This window comes from Ambystoma mexicanum, chromosome 2q (assembly GCF_040938575.1).
Source record: "Ambystoma mexicanum isolate Mex_15411 chromosome 2q, UKY_AmexF1_1, whole genome shotgun sequence".
Classification (NCBI taxonomy): domain Eukaryota; kingdom Metazoa; phylum Chordata; class Amphibia; order Caudata; family Ambystomatidae; genus Ambystoma; species Ambystoma mexicanum.
Window position 1 is genome coordinate 620227599 of NC_090924.1, and position 16138 is coordinate 620243736.

At 43.2% G+C, this 16138-nt stretch overlaps 1 protein-coding gene across 10 annotated transcripts in view; it reads left to right on the forward strand.

Annotated features, from left to right (window-relative positions):
- The window catches only part of PRKAG2 (protein kinase AMP-activated non-catalytic subunit gamma 2), a 2090293-nt gene that overhangs the window by 1968710 nt on the left and 105445 nt on the right, over positions 1-16138 (forward strand). For all 10 annotated transcript variants that reach the window (XM_069647770.1, XM_069647769.1, XM_069647768.1 and 7 more), the window contains one exon: positions 5968-6013. In XM_069647770.1, the coding sequence (XP_069503871.1) occupies positions 5968-6013 (46 nt within the window). The remainder of the gene's footprint in view (positions 1-5967; positions 6014-16138) is intronic.

Below are 16138 nucleotides of genomic sequence, written 5' to 3' on the forward strand. Positions count from 1 at the left end.
TAAATACTTCCCTGCTAGAGTCCTTTGCTCCTCCAGCTCCAACTCTCTGCAGATCAGATGTTTCTCCAAGCAGAAAGTGGAGGTAGATCTTTCTTTGGCAGGAGTCTCCCTCTGGAACAGCCTTCCTGCCCCTCTCAGACTTGAGCCGGAGCTCCTTAAATTCTGGGAACTTCTCAAGACTTTCCTTTTCTCCTCCTCCTTCCCTCTCCCCCTCCTTTGCTAATGTCCCCCTGCCTCTGCGACTGGTGCCTGGTCCCTTATGTGCCTTACCGGGGGCAGGCCCTCCTTCATCCAGTCTATGCTAGTAACCTTAACCAGCACTTGCCCTCGGGCACCCTTCCCTGGCTAGCCTGAACCTGGCCCACCACGTCCTCGCACTACCTGACTCTTACCCCTGGCTCCCCTGGCACTTGCACTCCTCGGCTCCCCTCAGCACTTGCCCAGCCCTTGGGGCCCCAGTCATCCTGCACTTCTCCCCCCCTTTCCTTATTCACAGCCCTTCCTCCCTGACATGCCCCTGCACTTATTGTCACTGCACTTGCATGGTCTGAATGTCAAGGCCTAGTAGGACCATACATTGTTGTCTTCTCCCCCTATTCCCCTCCTAGCCCCCCTGGTCTTGTGGCACCTGGAAACATTTGGGTATAGGCACCTTACAGATATCCAATACAAATAAATAAATAATTGTGAGCTTGACTAGCATGATTCAAAGAAAAGGTTTTCTGACTTTTACCATAGGGTGGAAGTGGCAACAAAGGACTTTGTTAATGGGTCTTCCTCAGGGTAGAGAGGGGCTGGGGGTGTAACTGTCTCTCTCCCAATGGAGTCACCACCCCACCGGTAATTGTCTTTCCCCCCCCATGTGATCTTCCTGGATACAGCAGCCCCCAGGGTTGTGATCATATAGGGGCTGCTGTCTCCTGGCCACATGGGAGGAGGTCACCAAAGGGCAATCAGTGATGACTCATCGGATTCATCACACAGGCTTGCTGAATGAAGAAACCTGCTTGCGAGCAACTCACAATTGGAGTTGTTTGTCCCAAATGGGTCTATGCTTGGTCTTCCCCTGCCCTGCCCCCCATATTTAGAAAGAAGTCTACTTTGCACCATTGCTCCTGCCACAAGTGGGAGGTTCTGAGTTCCCTGCTGAGGGAGTCTGCTACTAAGTTGTTGATGCCAGGAAGGTGGAAATGAGACCAGAACGTTCTGTGAGCTAATACCCATTTCCAAAGCTGTTGTGCTTTGCTGGTCAGGATTTGAGACCTGGTGCCTACTTGTCTGATGTAGAGCTGGTGGTAGTGTTGCTCCTGAATATCTGTACCGTTTATTCAGCAAGCCTGTGGCCACCTCTGTACAACTGTGACCGAATTTTGTATTGATTTGCAGAAGTGTACTCTGCTCTCTTATGACTTGGAGTGGTATGAAAAGTGGTAGTCACTGCCAGGCTTTCGGAAGTGCTGCTTGGATTGAAAAGGACGCCTTTGTAGACTTCCAAGCGATCTGGCTGTGGCTGTGTCGGATTTTGTATGCCTGTAAAGTGTTGTCAATGTTTTCCCCAAAAAGGTCCTCCCTGTCAAACCGTATGTAGACCACTTTGGCTTTGGCATCGAGCCTTAAGTTAATAGCCTTTAGCCAAACGTGGAGGCAAAAGACACCATTGTTTATCATGTGGTGAAAACCTGTATCAGCAAGTTTGACAGACCTAGCACGGTAGATGTAGATTCTCACTCTTTAAGGCCTCATATTTTTACCTTCAGACAGGAAGTATAAAATAGAGCGAGAAAAAAAATGAAATGTGAACCAAAGCTCCCAATCTTAGCGAGGATGGCTGGCAAATGTGCTGCTTTCATGGTCGTCGCAGCAGTGGAGCGACCTGCTTACCATAAAGCTGTCTGCCTTTTTTTGTCAGGAGGGACAGCACAAGGCAACTAAGGATGTGCAGATCTCTTCCGTGCAGGCGCCGAGACTATGGTGACTGGGCTGAGCTGTGTTTGTAAAGATTATGGGGCAATAGGCCGGGCCCCTTATTTTTTGTCTAAGCAATCCTTCTTTGCTGGGGCTGTGAATGGATTCTTCATGGCCACCAGACCATCCTCCCAGTTGTCTAAGATTGGCATTGACACTATTGTCTTTTGTGGTCTCTCTCGCCGTTGATCTGGGAATACTTCTTTCAGTAGAGCAAACCTTTTCACAGCATTCGATGATTTCGTCTGGGGTGAATCCTGTGGAGGGAGTTCTTCCAGTTCACTATCAAACTTCTCTAAATAAAGTGTGTGGAGGTGGTATCCTGGCCTATGTCTATCTAATACTAGCGCCGGATCACGGGTTTGGCGGAAGGGTTATTGCCCATTCCCCATTGGGCCCATTCGGGAATTTCTCATTCCCCATTGAGCCAAATGGGAAAAATGTGCGCTATTACTGCTGGCGGGATCGCGCCGAAAATCAGCAATTTTGCAGCGGATTTTCCCCCAGCTCACTGCTGGCGGGAAATCCGCCAAAGCCATGATCTGGTGAAGCCTTAAATGCGGCGGTAATATCGCTACTGCCGCATTTAAGGGTTATCACCAGACTCATGATGAGGCCCTCAGTCTGAGGAGGCATCAACTTAGTGCAGGATGCTCTTCAGCCGGAGGCAGGCTGGGATGCCTAGTAGGAGCAGGAGGACCCAACCTGGAAACCATTGGCAATATTTGACCAGCCCTCGGAGGGACGGTTGAAACTCTGTTTTGAAGTTCTGACACTAAAGTTTGCAGGGTGCTCAGAATGTCCATGGGCAAATAATGTGCTGAGGAACCAGGTTGTTCTATTGGCTGGGAGGGGCTAGCCTGTTCCATTTCAATGGTGTGGGGAGGGGGCTGTCGTGGCAGTGGTTGCTTCCCTGAGAGATCATCCTTGTAGAAGTCTCCTCCTTGGCCTTCAAAATCAATGTTGATGATGTGTTCCAGGATTTGTTCTGGGGGAATATTAAGAGGGCACATAAGGTTACAGCGGAATAATTACTGTTTTGCTCTCCAAGAGACTGATTATGCTGTTGTGAGGTCCCTGGAGGCTGATGAATCAACGGTGGGTGAATAACTAGAGTTGTTGTCGTCAACAAGGGCAATAGTGGGATCATTTTCAGAGTAGATACTGTAGTTGTCGATGAGGTTGTTGACAGGGTGGCACATAAGCGGCTTTGTCAACATGTCAATGGAAGGTGCTGTTGTAGACTGTTGATGTTATTTGGGAATGCTTCATGGATGAAGATTTACTAGTGGAGGGGCCGTACCATTGGATGGGGCTGTGGACATCAAGTAAAGTGAGAACTGTGGAGCGGACTCCAAACTTTGAACGTGCTCTAAAGAGTTTAAAGATGGTGAGGGGTTGGAGCCAAGGGAGGCACTGCCTACTGGCTGAAGGGCAAATGACTAAACAGTAGGCATGGTTAAATTAAACTACTGGTTATGTAGTTTGCTCAGTCTGCTGGAGGCTGCTTCAGAGCACCAGCAAGAGGACGTGGGCACAAAGGCAGAAAAACTGCTAAGCTGGCCAAAAAGGTTGCTCTGTGAGATTAGGGTCAGTAGACGGAACATACAAGGATGTCTTTAGTGCTTTATTTGGTGGGGATCAAAACATACTGAGGAGCTTGGCTCCTACTGTTGTAAGTGTACCATGTAAGCATTTGATTACTGAAAGTGAACCCCAGCTGTGGGCCAGGGGTCAAATGTGTGGTTGTGAGAAGGAAGCAGTATTCAATTGGTGACCATGGTTGGAGGAACATTATTTGAAGTAGCACAACATCACACTAGTAACGAAAGCTTCTTAAGGATGTTGAAGGCGGGGGTTGCGACCCAGAATTCCATGTATCGGAGGAGGATCCGCGAATAATCTTTGTCTTCATGTTTCTGAATGAGTTTGCATGCATTGGTACCCAGGGAATTTTGGATCATGTGGGGTGTACATAATCTCTGAGTAGGGAGGGGTTTGGTGATGGTTGTGATGAATCCAAAAGATTCATCACAGATTCCCGGAGGTGTCCTCCTCCCATGTGGCCAGGGGACGGCAGCCGCTTCCTGACCCTTGGGGCGGTATTCTGAGGGAGGATCTCATGGGAGGAGATGACTTCATTGGAGGAATCTCATTGTCCCCTTCCTCACCCCCCTCCCCTTTCCCATGAGGATGACCCTTTGATACCCAGTTTCTTAATGACCTATTGCCATGTTAGTCTGGTTTCCACCTTCAACCCAAACACCAACAACTCGCACATAACCTCTTTTGATCGTGAAGTACCTTTTTGTGAAATCTGTAATGAGAAACACCCAACAGTTAAATACCCAAAAGGAGTTATGGACTTCAACTCCCATAACCATTCAGGTACTGGCACAAGGAAGAGGACGAGTGTATGCAAGACAAGAGCTTGAACTGCAACATGCATACTGTTTTCCTGCAACTGTCATGAGCCGGACATTTAAAAATGGCAACCGTATTGAAATGCAGGAAGCTGTGCTGAGAGGAACGCTGATATCCGCAAGAAGGTGGGGGGACTCACTGAGAAGGCTGGCGAAGCAGAGAAGGCTACCAGAGAAGACAGGGTGATGCCGGTTGTGAGTGAGGAAGCCCGTGGAGAAACCGAGAACGGTGCAGAAGCTCTTGGAGGCCAGCCTGCTTGACCGGACAGCAGTCTAAACTCCAGGCTGTGGGGGACAGCTGCAGATAACCACAGAGTGGTGCTGGATACAGTAGAGGTGTCCGCATAGCCCGAACTAGAAAGTGGAGAAAAGACTAGTACAGAAAGGCACGATCATTGGCTGTGAATCTGGGAAAGACTGGTGAGTCCACCCAGACCCATTGGGGACCCCAGTGCATTCTGAAAACGGAACCAAAGAGTGATTGTATGGTACAAGAGTGCTAATGCAGAAAATATACCAAGGCAACGTTTATTTAAATGCATTTAAGAGCAAAGTATAGATTCAACACCCAATAAGAATGTTTGATGCAGAAAATATGCAAAGATAAAGTTTGTTTGAATACAGCCAAGGCAACATTTAAAGGCAAGGTTAATTAAGAAGAATGTTTAAAGGCTAACAAGACAAAAGATTAAAAGTGAATTTTAATCAAGTATAAATGCATGAAATAAAGTGATGAAGATTGAGCAAGTGAATTTGGATAAAGCATCACCACCTAATAGAATATAGCAAGCACTACATGGTATATGCTATTGTGGTATATCAAGGTACCGTGAAAGATACAGCTGAAGATTATACAAAGATTCCTGGCAGGTGGAGTATAGCAAGTAATCTACCAATTTACAAGACCTTTAGAAAAAGACTTGCATAACTTGTTGCCTGAACAGAACCTTTTAGTCAAACAAGAACATTGTGAGTCTGTTAAAGACACCAAGGAACTGTTATCTAAAGAGACATTTTGCCATCCTGCTTAAGAATAAAGGGGAAGAGAGCCACCTTCTGGATCCAAGGATGTTTTACCTTGGAGAATAATTTTCATTTGAGTTGTGATACTTTAGGTTTCACTTGTTTTTGTTTAATTAAAATGTATTTATTTAAGAACTCCAAACCCTTGTGCCTTTACTCATTTCTGACCCCTCACATGGTCCTGAGCGAAAACATAATTCAAATGAGCTAAAATTGTGCATTCTTTTAACAGCAACACTTTTGGCAGGAATTGGTTAGAAAGAATTTGGATTTGCAAGCTGTTCTGTAAGAGAATGTATTTGAGGTATAAACAAAAATGGTAACTTGGCTAATGGATATTTCTGGGGTTTATTGGAGGGGAGCACTGTTCATCTTCCCTGCCTGCCCCAAGGTTACACTATATACGTCCTAAGTGAGATCATGTCAGCTTAGTTTTGTACTATGAATCTTAATGTATTAATTTTATAAATGTGTTCAAGTACTCTTGTGAAAATTAGAAATCAAGTAACAATGTACTCAGAAAGGTTTAGATTCAACTGTGTTTCTGTGTCTTCAGGTACAGATCTACGAATTAGAAGAACACAAGATTGAAACGTGGAGAGGTGAGATTGCGAACCCTATGTTTTTCTGAACATTTCTAAAACTGTAAAACGTCACTCTTGTTTGTTGGCGGCATGCATGTTTATTTCATTATAAGTCTATATATTTTCCACATAATATTGTTTTATGTTATGCCAAAAGCCCTATCGCAAGTTGTCTGTTTAGGGCAAAAACCACTGAAATGTTGTGGGGCGGCGAAGGGACACAGATCCACAAGTATGTACGTTTGCAAAGGTGTGGGAGAGGGACCCATTTAGCAGCCCTTCTCCATGCCCTTGCATATCAAACACACTTTTCAAACGTACAAAGTCTGTTTCATATGACATGATGCTTGCAGCAAAAGCCTACTTTAAATTGTACCATGGGGGCGCTAAATGGTGCATGTATATCAAAGCCAATTGCGTTCCTGAAGCAATTACACTTCCTAAAACTTGTATTTAGTAAAGCATAGTGTTGAAAATAAGAATGTTTTTTTTCTCTCGTCTGTTTTTTATAAAATGTATACACATATGTAAATCTTTCTGCTCTTAACCGCAATAAATGTAGCAGTTTGCCTTTTTCTTGCATGCTTACCGGACCTAAATATTTTCAATCTAATTCAATGTGTGTAATATAGTTTTATTTCTATGATATCGTAAAGAAAATGTTGTTGCAGTTAGAAATTTACAACAGCATACTGTTTATCTACAACTACATATGTTGCATCTTCTAAAAGTATTATCGGAACCTCACAAGATGCTGCAGGATCGTAGTTCAGTGGACATGTTGCTGCGATTTGATGACTAAAACAGTGCACTCTTTAATGATGAGTCATTAAATTACTCAGGAGCTACTCATGCTTACTGCAATGCCAAGAGAGGGAGAGCCGAGCAAGACATCTGGCAGCAGAAGTAACAATCTGGCCTTGGAGAGTCAATGAAGGAGTGAGTTGGGAAGACAAAAGGAGTGCATTGACCAAAAGCATTGATCTGTTTTACATGTGGTCTAGGTGCCTCTAAATGTAGATTTCAAGTTCATATTAGGTACTCAAGACAAAGGAGCAATTGTTCATCTCCGAGCTTATTGGCAAGGATTTAGATAGGTACCTATATTTTGGGATCTTTCTCGAACATCATAGGTGTTTGAGAGCGAAAGTGAATTGGGCAATCCGAGGAATGGAAACAATCCAGTCTTGCCACCTGAGTCTCTGGGCCTCTTTATTCATAGGGCACTGCTGGGAGAATATATTTTTTTTGTCAAAGTTGAATGGGCCATTTCAAGTAAAAAGCCACACATGCGCAGCTGCCACTTGCAACCTTTTTTTGGAACTTCACATCCAGATCGGAGCCAAAGAGCAAATAGATATGCAAATTCACTGAACAGCTTGATTTTTGCTCCCTAGGAAATTGACATTGTCTTACAGGCTAGTGCTATTTTACACATAGCATTATGAACCCAAGACTGAAGGCTCTCTAGGATGCAACAGCCAACCACATTTCCCTTTGTTGAGGACCCTTCGGTGTGGTGAAAAGGAGGTGGAAGGCAGCAGGGAGTGCCATAACTGTAATTGAAACGAATAACCATTTACTGAGGACACTACCACAAACCTTATTTCGGAAAAAGAACATCCACTACGATTGAGTTTTTCCTCTTGGCAAAATTGGCACTTTTACATTTGCACTCGGGAGTATTTGGCACCTTTAATTTTTAGTTGAAGCTTTGTACGATGTTGCATTTAGCTGTCTCCCAGCTCGTGTTTCAAACATAAATTGCTTCTGTACCTTCTTTGACACCTAATTATCCTCTGGACAAATATCTAGTGGTAGAGTTGTGATCACTTTCCAAAGCAGAAACCTCTGTTGTTCTTTAAAGTTCAGCAAGTTTACAGTGTTGAATGGAGTGTTCCAGGACATGCATTCCATCACACATTTTCAGCATCAATTTGAACTTCAGAGAATATACTTTGACGTCACTATGCATCTCCTTATTGGGATCCTTCTCTCCTGTTTGTGGCCACCTTCCTTGCATTATCGTTCTTTTTTTTTTTTCAGAAGGTTTTGGCGAACCAGAAGGAGGACTGTGGGAATGTTAGGGTTTTTATTCAAATCAAAAGAAAATGCCCATCTAGCCCTACCACTGAGGTCAGGAGTTACCTGCCTAATAAAACTAAAACTAAGGGTGCTCATCAGAGTGTGAAAATAAATGGTCCGAAATCCAAATGCTAGAAGCTAACTGGCCCTACCACTTAGGAAAAACCAACAAAAAGGAGGACGACAGAGCAATGGACTGCCTTCGGCTTCAGCTTCAGCCTGGCCCAATCCCTTGGACCCATTTCGTTATATACAAAGTAAGTCAAATGTTCCAAAACAGTTCATAACCTCTCTGTAGGTTCTGTTGCAAAAGGGTATCTTTCATACAGTTTTCGTATTCCTCAAGAAAATTAAGGTTATCTTAATTTCATACGTAAACTCCCGTTTCCAACTTGGGGCTCGCAAATTCTCATTATTTAAATTCGTGATTTTCTGACTCTTCAGAGTCCCCTGGTCCTATGACACGCTTACTTTCTGTCAGTCTTGATGAGGCCTTAGCTCATTAGGTTTTTCTCAGTTCCTGCAACCCTGATGGCTCTCCCAACCTTGAAGGTTAGTCTATTTGTTTCTCAGGACTTCCCAAAGTCCTTTGTTTTTATATTCGCTTTGTTGCAACTTGATTTAAATGGGGTGTCTGACCACTCAAGGTAACAGGAGCCTGATGAACCAGCCGGCTTCCCGAGCCTTGACAAACTTGGTGTCTCTGGCCTATCCAAAGCCCTATGGCCCTCTTCTAGGCTTGCTTTCTTCCTCCTCTGGTTCATCAGGCTCCCATAGCCTCATCTGCTTCCCCACCCTTGATTATCAGTGTTCGTACCTCTAATTGCATTCTCTCCTCGGCGGTGTTTGGTTCCCTTCTGTCACTCTTCTCTGTGGCAAATGCACCTTTCATGCATCGCTCTGGGATCCAGGCTCCCTTCTGCAATCTGCTCTTGGCGTCGGTTGCCAGGCCCCAGATCTACCATGGCTTGCTTGTGGTTGTGCCGCCAGATGAGACTGTTGATTCGAAGGGATTGTGTCCTCCAACGTATTCCTTATCTTTGATAGATAACTTCCAGCTTGCTGGCCTCGGAAAATGTTTTCAGTAGAGGGCGCTGCGCGTCGACATCCCTCGAGTCGGTGTCCTTCGACAGCTTCTGTATCGGCGCCGACGTCGTCATGCATATAAATAGACTCGCGCAGCGTCCGTTTCAGTTCTGTTTTTCCGCGCTTCGTGGGCCTCTGAATCGTGTTGCTCAGTTCGTTACTCAAAGTATATTATACTTATTCCTCGAATATTTCTTACTCGCTTCGATGGCTTCCTCATCTGAACCGTCGACACCACGGTCCGGCTTCAAAAAGTGTCGAGATTGTGGAAAGAAAATGTCATTGACGGATCCTCACAGGATCTGTTTGTGGTGCCTGTGATCGGAGCACAAGTGTTCAGAATGCGAGGATGCATGTCCATGACGGTGAAAGCCTTGAAGGAGCGTAAGGGGAAGCTCGAAAGAGGTAAGCTCTTAAAACTTCTGAAACTCCTTCGAAAGTTTCCTCGGCAGAGTCGGGACATTCGTCTCCTCGCCGTCACGGTAAACATTCTCGTTCGAGGTCTCGAAGTACTCCCATCACTCTTCGAGATCCAGACATTCGAAAAAGAGGCCTCATCTTCGTCGTCTTCTGTTTCTCTCTACTGCACTTAGTTGCCACCTGACTAAATGCTACACCTAGTCCAGTGTGTGGGGTTTTCCTGCTCCTTACAGTGTTATTATATTCAGCCCTTGGCTGTGCAGGTGTTAGCTCGGTCAGTAAATTTGAGTGTAAGTTCGCTTGTTGCGAGGGTTGAATTTATTCAACTGTTGTTCCAGAGTTCACACTGTAGTACTTGCTGTGGGATTTATCCACGCCATGGCGGAATCAGACACCATTTCTTTCACAGAGGCTCAGATAACTGAATTTATTGAAGGCCCATCATTTTTTGAAAATCTAGAATTACCCAATCCAGATAGCAGTACTTTATCTGAAGCACTGCTTAGACTTAAGAAACAATTCCGTACAGAATGGGCATGTACTGAAAGAATATCTAAAGTCCAGTATAATACCACAAGGGCTCCACGTAAAAATCATCCCGTGCTTATTCTTAGATGACATGGAGTACAAGGTGGCATTTAGTCAGGCGGCAACTAAGTGCAGTAGAGACTTATTAGTACTCACAATAACTACAGCCCAAAGAGTAAGTGATAAATTCAAAGAAACGCTAGTGGAGAAAGAAAAACAGTTTTTGAGTAATGTGTTGATAACTGAAACCAAACAAAAACTTGAATCAATAGAGAAAACTTTCCAAGAATTTAAAATTTTAATTATTGAAAAAAAGAAAAATAAATTGAAGAAAGATAGTCCTCAATTCAAGAAGGAATTAGTATATCCATACTTGGCAGATGATTTCAACCCTCAGACTTTCTGGAAGCAGAATAAGAACCATAACCAGGACTCGGGCAGAAAAAGATGGGTCACCTTTTCAGATACTTCCTTTAATAATTCAAGCAATGAGGAAGCCCCTAATTCCAACATGGGAGACCATCCTTTTTGCGGAAGGGGCGGCCGGTGGGTGCAGAAGTTTTCCACAAGGCAGGGCAACCCGCAATATGCAAATGCAGAATGCCCCGCTACAAGGACCATCCCACAGAGAATTCCAAAAGCGGAATCGGGCGTATCATTGGTATATGACCCATTACCAGTATTTAATTTATCATCACGGACACTAACCGAACCTGAGCTGTCTATTCTTAAACGGGGACTCTCGTTTGTACCTACACAAACAGCTAGTGCAATGACTGACTAGTGAGGTTACAGATTTTTTGATGAAAGTCAGATTGAAGGCTTACTTTGCAGATAAAGATGGTCCAATGGAGAACAATCTATCTGGACTGACAAAACCATCTTCCTTCACTCCCACTGCGTCAGAGGTCCCAGTAGAAATGGTCACATTTGAAAAAATTGTTCTTAAAGAACTTGAAAAATCCATCCAATTTGCAAGAAACAATGGTGGACCAAATCTTAGTTTGGCCGAATTTCAGGCCATAGATACTTTGTCCAATGATCCATCTATAGTGATTAAAGCGGCCGATAAAGGCGGTGGCATTGTAGTTTGGGATGCCAATTTATATGACCAAGAAGTACAAAGATTGTTGACTATTCCAGGTCACTATTTAAAAATCAGTGGTGACCCCACATTGGCAATAAAAGAAAAAATATTGGCTCTCAGTGAAAAAGCTCAATGGGAAGGGTTTCTTTACACAAGAGTTTGAATTCATTAATCATTCTGATGAACGCATTCCCTTGTTGTACATAATCCCTAAAATCCATAAAAACACCAGCCAACCATCTGGGCGCCCCATTGTATCCGGTTATGGCTCAATTTTAGAACCCCTGTCAAAATATATAGATTTTTTCATTAAGCCTTTGGCCATGGCAACACCAACATTCCTACTGGATTCTAGGGATGTTATCAATTTGTTGGAAGGGTTGACATTTGATTCTCCCAAACAAATTCTTGTCACCCTTGACATAGAAGCACTCTGTACTAACATCTCACAGGATAAAGCAGTCAATAGCCTACAAATTATGTTGGACAGACGTCCCTTACCACACAATGTGCCAACTCAATTTTCATGTCAAGCTGCAGATTTGGTCTTGGGAAATAGCTTCTTTAAATTCAAATAAACTTTTTTTTCTGCAGAGTAAAGGAACTGCTATGGGCTGTACATTTGCTCCTAATTTGGCCATTGTTTTCATGGCCTTATTTGAAGAAAAGAAAGTGTTACATGACAGTAATCCATTTTTCAACAGATTAAGCTATACCGAAGATATATTGATGATATCTTATTATTTTGGGAAGGTAATTCGGTCACACTTCTCCAATTTGTGAATTGGCTTAATCAAATGGATGATGACCTCCACTTTACTTTCGAATTTTCCACCACGAGAATCTCATTCTTAGATCTCTCCATTTATAATGAATCGGGCCACATACAACTGGAATTATTTAGGAAACCAACGGAAAGAAATACGACACTGCAATTTTCCAGCCAACATCCTAAAAGCCTATTGAAGAATCTCCCACATGGCATGTTCCTACGGCTTCGACGCAATTGCTTGAATGTGACAAATTTTAACAAACATGCAGAGGTCATGGAAACTAGGCTCATTGAAAGAGGTTACCCCAAGAAATTGGTTAAACAATCCTGGAAGCGAGTACGATACATGAATCGTGAAGCACTTCTCAGCCCAAGAACCAGGAATTCAGACCAAGAACAATTGGTTGCGTTTCCACTTTTTGCCAGCACAGTCAGGCGATTAAAGGTATTATTCTAAAAAAATGGAGAATCCTCAATTCGATGGGTATGAAATTGCAAAAAACAACTTTTTTGCCTTTAAGAAAGGTAAAAACTTGAGGCAAAAACTAACCCGTGCTAACCGACTTCCACCAAAATGTTACTTCATTAGAGACATTAATTTGAACCCAGTGGTGGGACACTACCCCTGTACTTCATGTACAGCTTGTAAATACTGAAGAAAAATGACCACATTTGTGGGAGAAGGAAAAACATGGGACTTAAGCACCTTTACCACTTGTAAAAGCAAAAATGTGGTATATGCGGTCCAATGCCCTTGCAACAAATTCTATATAGGGAAAACTTCGAGAGGTACATGTTCATATCAACGAACATCGCTCAAAAATTCGAACTCGCAATCTTAATGCCCCTATGGTTCTTCATTTTGTGGAGACAGGCCATAATGTGGAAGATCTCACGTGGTTCTGTGTCGAGAAAATTGTCACCAGTGTACTTATTCAGACTAACAACAAGTTCTCAGGCAAAACTGTGGATTTTCAATCTTAAAACATTAGACCAAGGACTTAACACGTTGGAACCTTGGGAGTTCAACTCACGTTGATACCAGTGCTTTTCTGTCATGTGACATATATAATGTCTCTCTATGTGATCCATATAACATAACATCTGTTTCTGAACACATCATGAGAGCAATATATAAATGGCCTGTGGGACGTGTAAAGAATCTTGTTCCCTTCAACTACGACCTTAATTGGTTTAGTAATTACAATTTATAACCATTTTAATTTCTTGCATGTACGTTAACATGTAGTTAACCAACTGTGCTCCTAATACGGCCTGTGCATTGCTATGGAGATCTCTTAAATTGTTGTATACAATACATTCATTTTTTTGAGTAAGATGGGTTTTCCCATCTAGTGTCCCGTTTAGACGGCTTTGGGTCTTTAAATACACTTTACTTATAAGAAACCGTTCCTTTTGAATGCGTTGGCATATTTACACGGCCCCTTTAAGATTTACATGGTCCTGAACCACGTGATGGGCTTCCCCAGCAATCACGTGATCGCTGAGGGAGTCTCTCATTACGCCACGCATCTAACGCTTAAATGCCATGGGTCCACCGCAATACGATTCGGGAAACTCTTAGAGAGATCTTGGTTCCGATTCCCGCTGATGACTGCCGACACAACGCGCACCTGAGATTCTGATCGGAACATGCCTTAAGGAGTATGCACGTTTACCTCCAGCAGGCTCCAGCCGTAAGTACATGTATCTACGGGATACAAATATTCTGTTGACCAGTGCAGTTTCATTCGAGCAATCTGCGCAGCATTTGCTCCCCTTTGCAAAAGTGTGTGCCCCTATTCCTACGCAAATGTGCCTACCGCTCCAAATGTGGGTGCCCCCACTGTAAAGCAGTGCAATTGGGTCTATGGGCATTTTTTAGTTAAATGGACAGTACATTTTATAAACAGAACTCGCTTACTATTGCCTCTATCCCCATATAAACGTGGATGTTCCCAATGTTAAGTGGCATAATTCGGATACAGGCTTTTTCAGGTAAATTGACATAATAATACTATTTTCCCCACTAAATTTATTTAAATACGAGTACCTTTTAGTGTACATAGGGCCTCTTTATGAACAACAGTATGACCCTATGTCATTGAGGCAACCAACACCTTTCTCTCGTTTCTTGTTTTTTTCGGACAGACAAATTTGAATCTTGATTCAATTGTGCTGAGTTAACATCAACATCGGCAACAGTTGTTCGACCACTGGAATAATTCCAGTCTTGTTTCTCGAGGTGAGTGGTGGGTCACTCATACTTTAGTGCATTGGCTTTTTCAATGCTATAAAACAGCACTGAATTTATGGCTCTTTAACTCATGATGGCTAACATGTCATTTCAGATTTAGAAATCCTGTTGAATCCCCTTGAGTCACACTTAACGGGTCTGACTATTTAGAGCATATGACATTGGGAGTCAGGTCAGTTTGGCCCCTTTTGACCTTTGTGTTAGGTTTTGGTTCCTGTGGTTCTTCACATGGTGGTGGTGTAACTCCACTCGAGACACAGTGGTCTGTTTTGGTTTTAGGGCTTCACATACCCCCTTTTCTGATACTCTGGAACAATAGGGACACCTTGGATTTACCACTACATGGTGCCTCTAATGTATTTTAAATGTAAATGATGGTCAAAACAATTGCATGTTGTAAGCTTGAGCCAGCCAGTCTAGGCAAGTGGATTACTGCATATAATTGTTGTATCTTTGTGTTTTTTACAGTTTTAGTATTGTATCAATTGTGTCTCCTGACGAAGACGTAATTTCAATTTTTTCCAAAACGTCGAAACCGGTAGAGAACAACATCCGGGGATGGGATTTACCATTTTCTGTTGAATGTACCCACTTCGTGGAATAGAGCACATTTCTGGTTAATTGTTGTGCTGATACACATTCAATGTGGATGAAATTAAATATTTAAGACTATGTGGAGCTAATTTATGAAACGCTACCACATATGGATTGTACTAAAAGTTTTAGTCCACATTTTTTACTGTGAGTGAATGAGGTTGATTGATTTGAGTTGCAAATGATGGTTTGATTGCTGATGAATGATGGTTAAGTTTTTATTATCTGGTGTCCTACGCTCTCTGCAATGCTAATGTAATTTAATGTGTGTGGATTAATTAATGATTAATTCAATTTTGAAAATAATGTATCTCAATAAATAAAATGTTTGATACCTCTAAAAATAAATAAACAACCTCTGGACATTTTTTCAGTATACTGTGTCCCCTGAAAGGGTCACCTGCCCCACAAAACATAGCTCTCCAGCCAAGTGGGAGGAATTACGAAAAAGGATGCTTGGCGTCTTCGAGAAAGTGGCCCCGACCCCCTCGGAGATGGCTAGATGTGATACCCTGGGTGAAAGACCCGAAAAGTCGAAACGCCGCAAGTCGTTGCACCCGGCGAAAGAAACTGCTTGAGAGCGTTCCAAACCCTTGAGAAAAAGCAGTAAGACTGCGTCATCGACGCCTTCGTCGAAGGCCCCTTCGACTCATAAATCTGCATCATCGACGCCGTTATCGAAGGGCCCATCGACGCATAGATCGGTCGAATCGACGCCGATGTCGACGCCGATAAAGGAGAAACCTACGACTGTAACTACCTCGCAGTCAATAGTCATACCGAGGGCTCCCATGATGACCTCAAGAATGTCGTTGATAACCTCGACGACTCCAGGTAGGATTCCGATCCTCTCGAGTTCTTCAAGGTCGCTTCATACCTTTTCGACGCCCTTTTCGGTTTCTTCAAAGCCTTTGACTTATGCGTCAATGACATCGACGTTTTCTCAACCAGTTACCACAAGCTTAGCCCCTTCTGCTTTAGAAATGGGTTTTAAGCCTTTCCAAGGTCAGATTATTTCAATGTCTTATCCTCCATTTATGAAGAAGGTAAGGATTCTGATCAGGAAAGGCCTGTTGGGTTGCAGAGAACTGCAACACCTGTACCAGAGGAATTTATCTCTGAAGAAAATAGGTTGAAGGACTTGCAAGATTCCTTGCATGATGCAAGTGGGTTGGATACTTCCCCAGAAGCAGAATTTGCCAAACCAGCCCCAGGGGAATATTCTGAGACCCCTTATAGAACTTTAATGGCCAGAATAGTTTGTCTACACCTTTATCTACTTTTCAACAAGATGACCTGACCGACATCTTGATT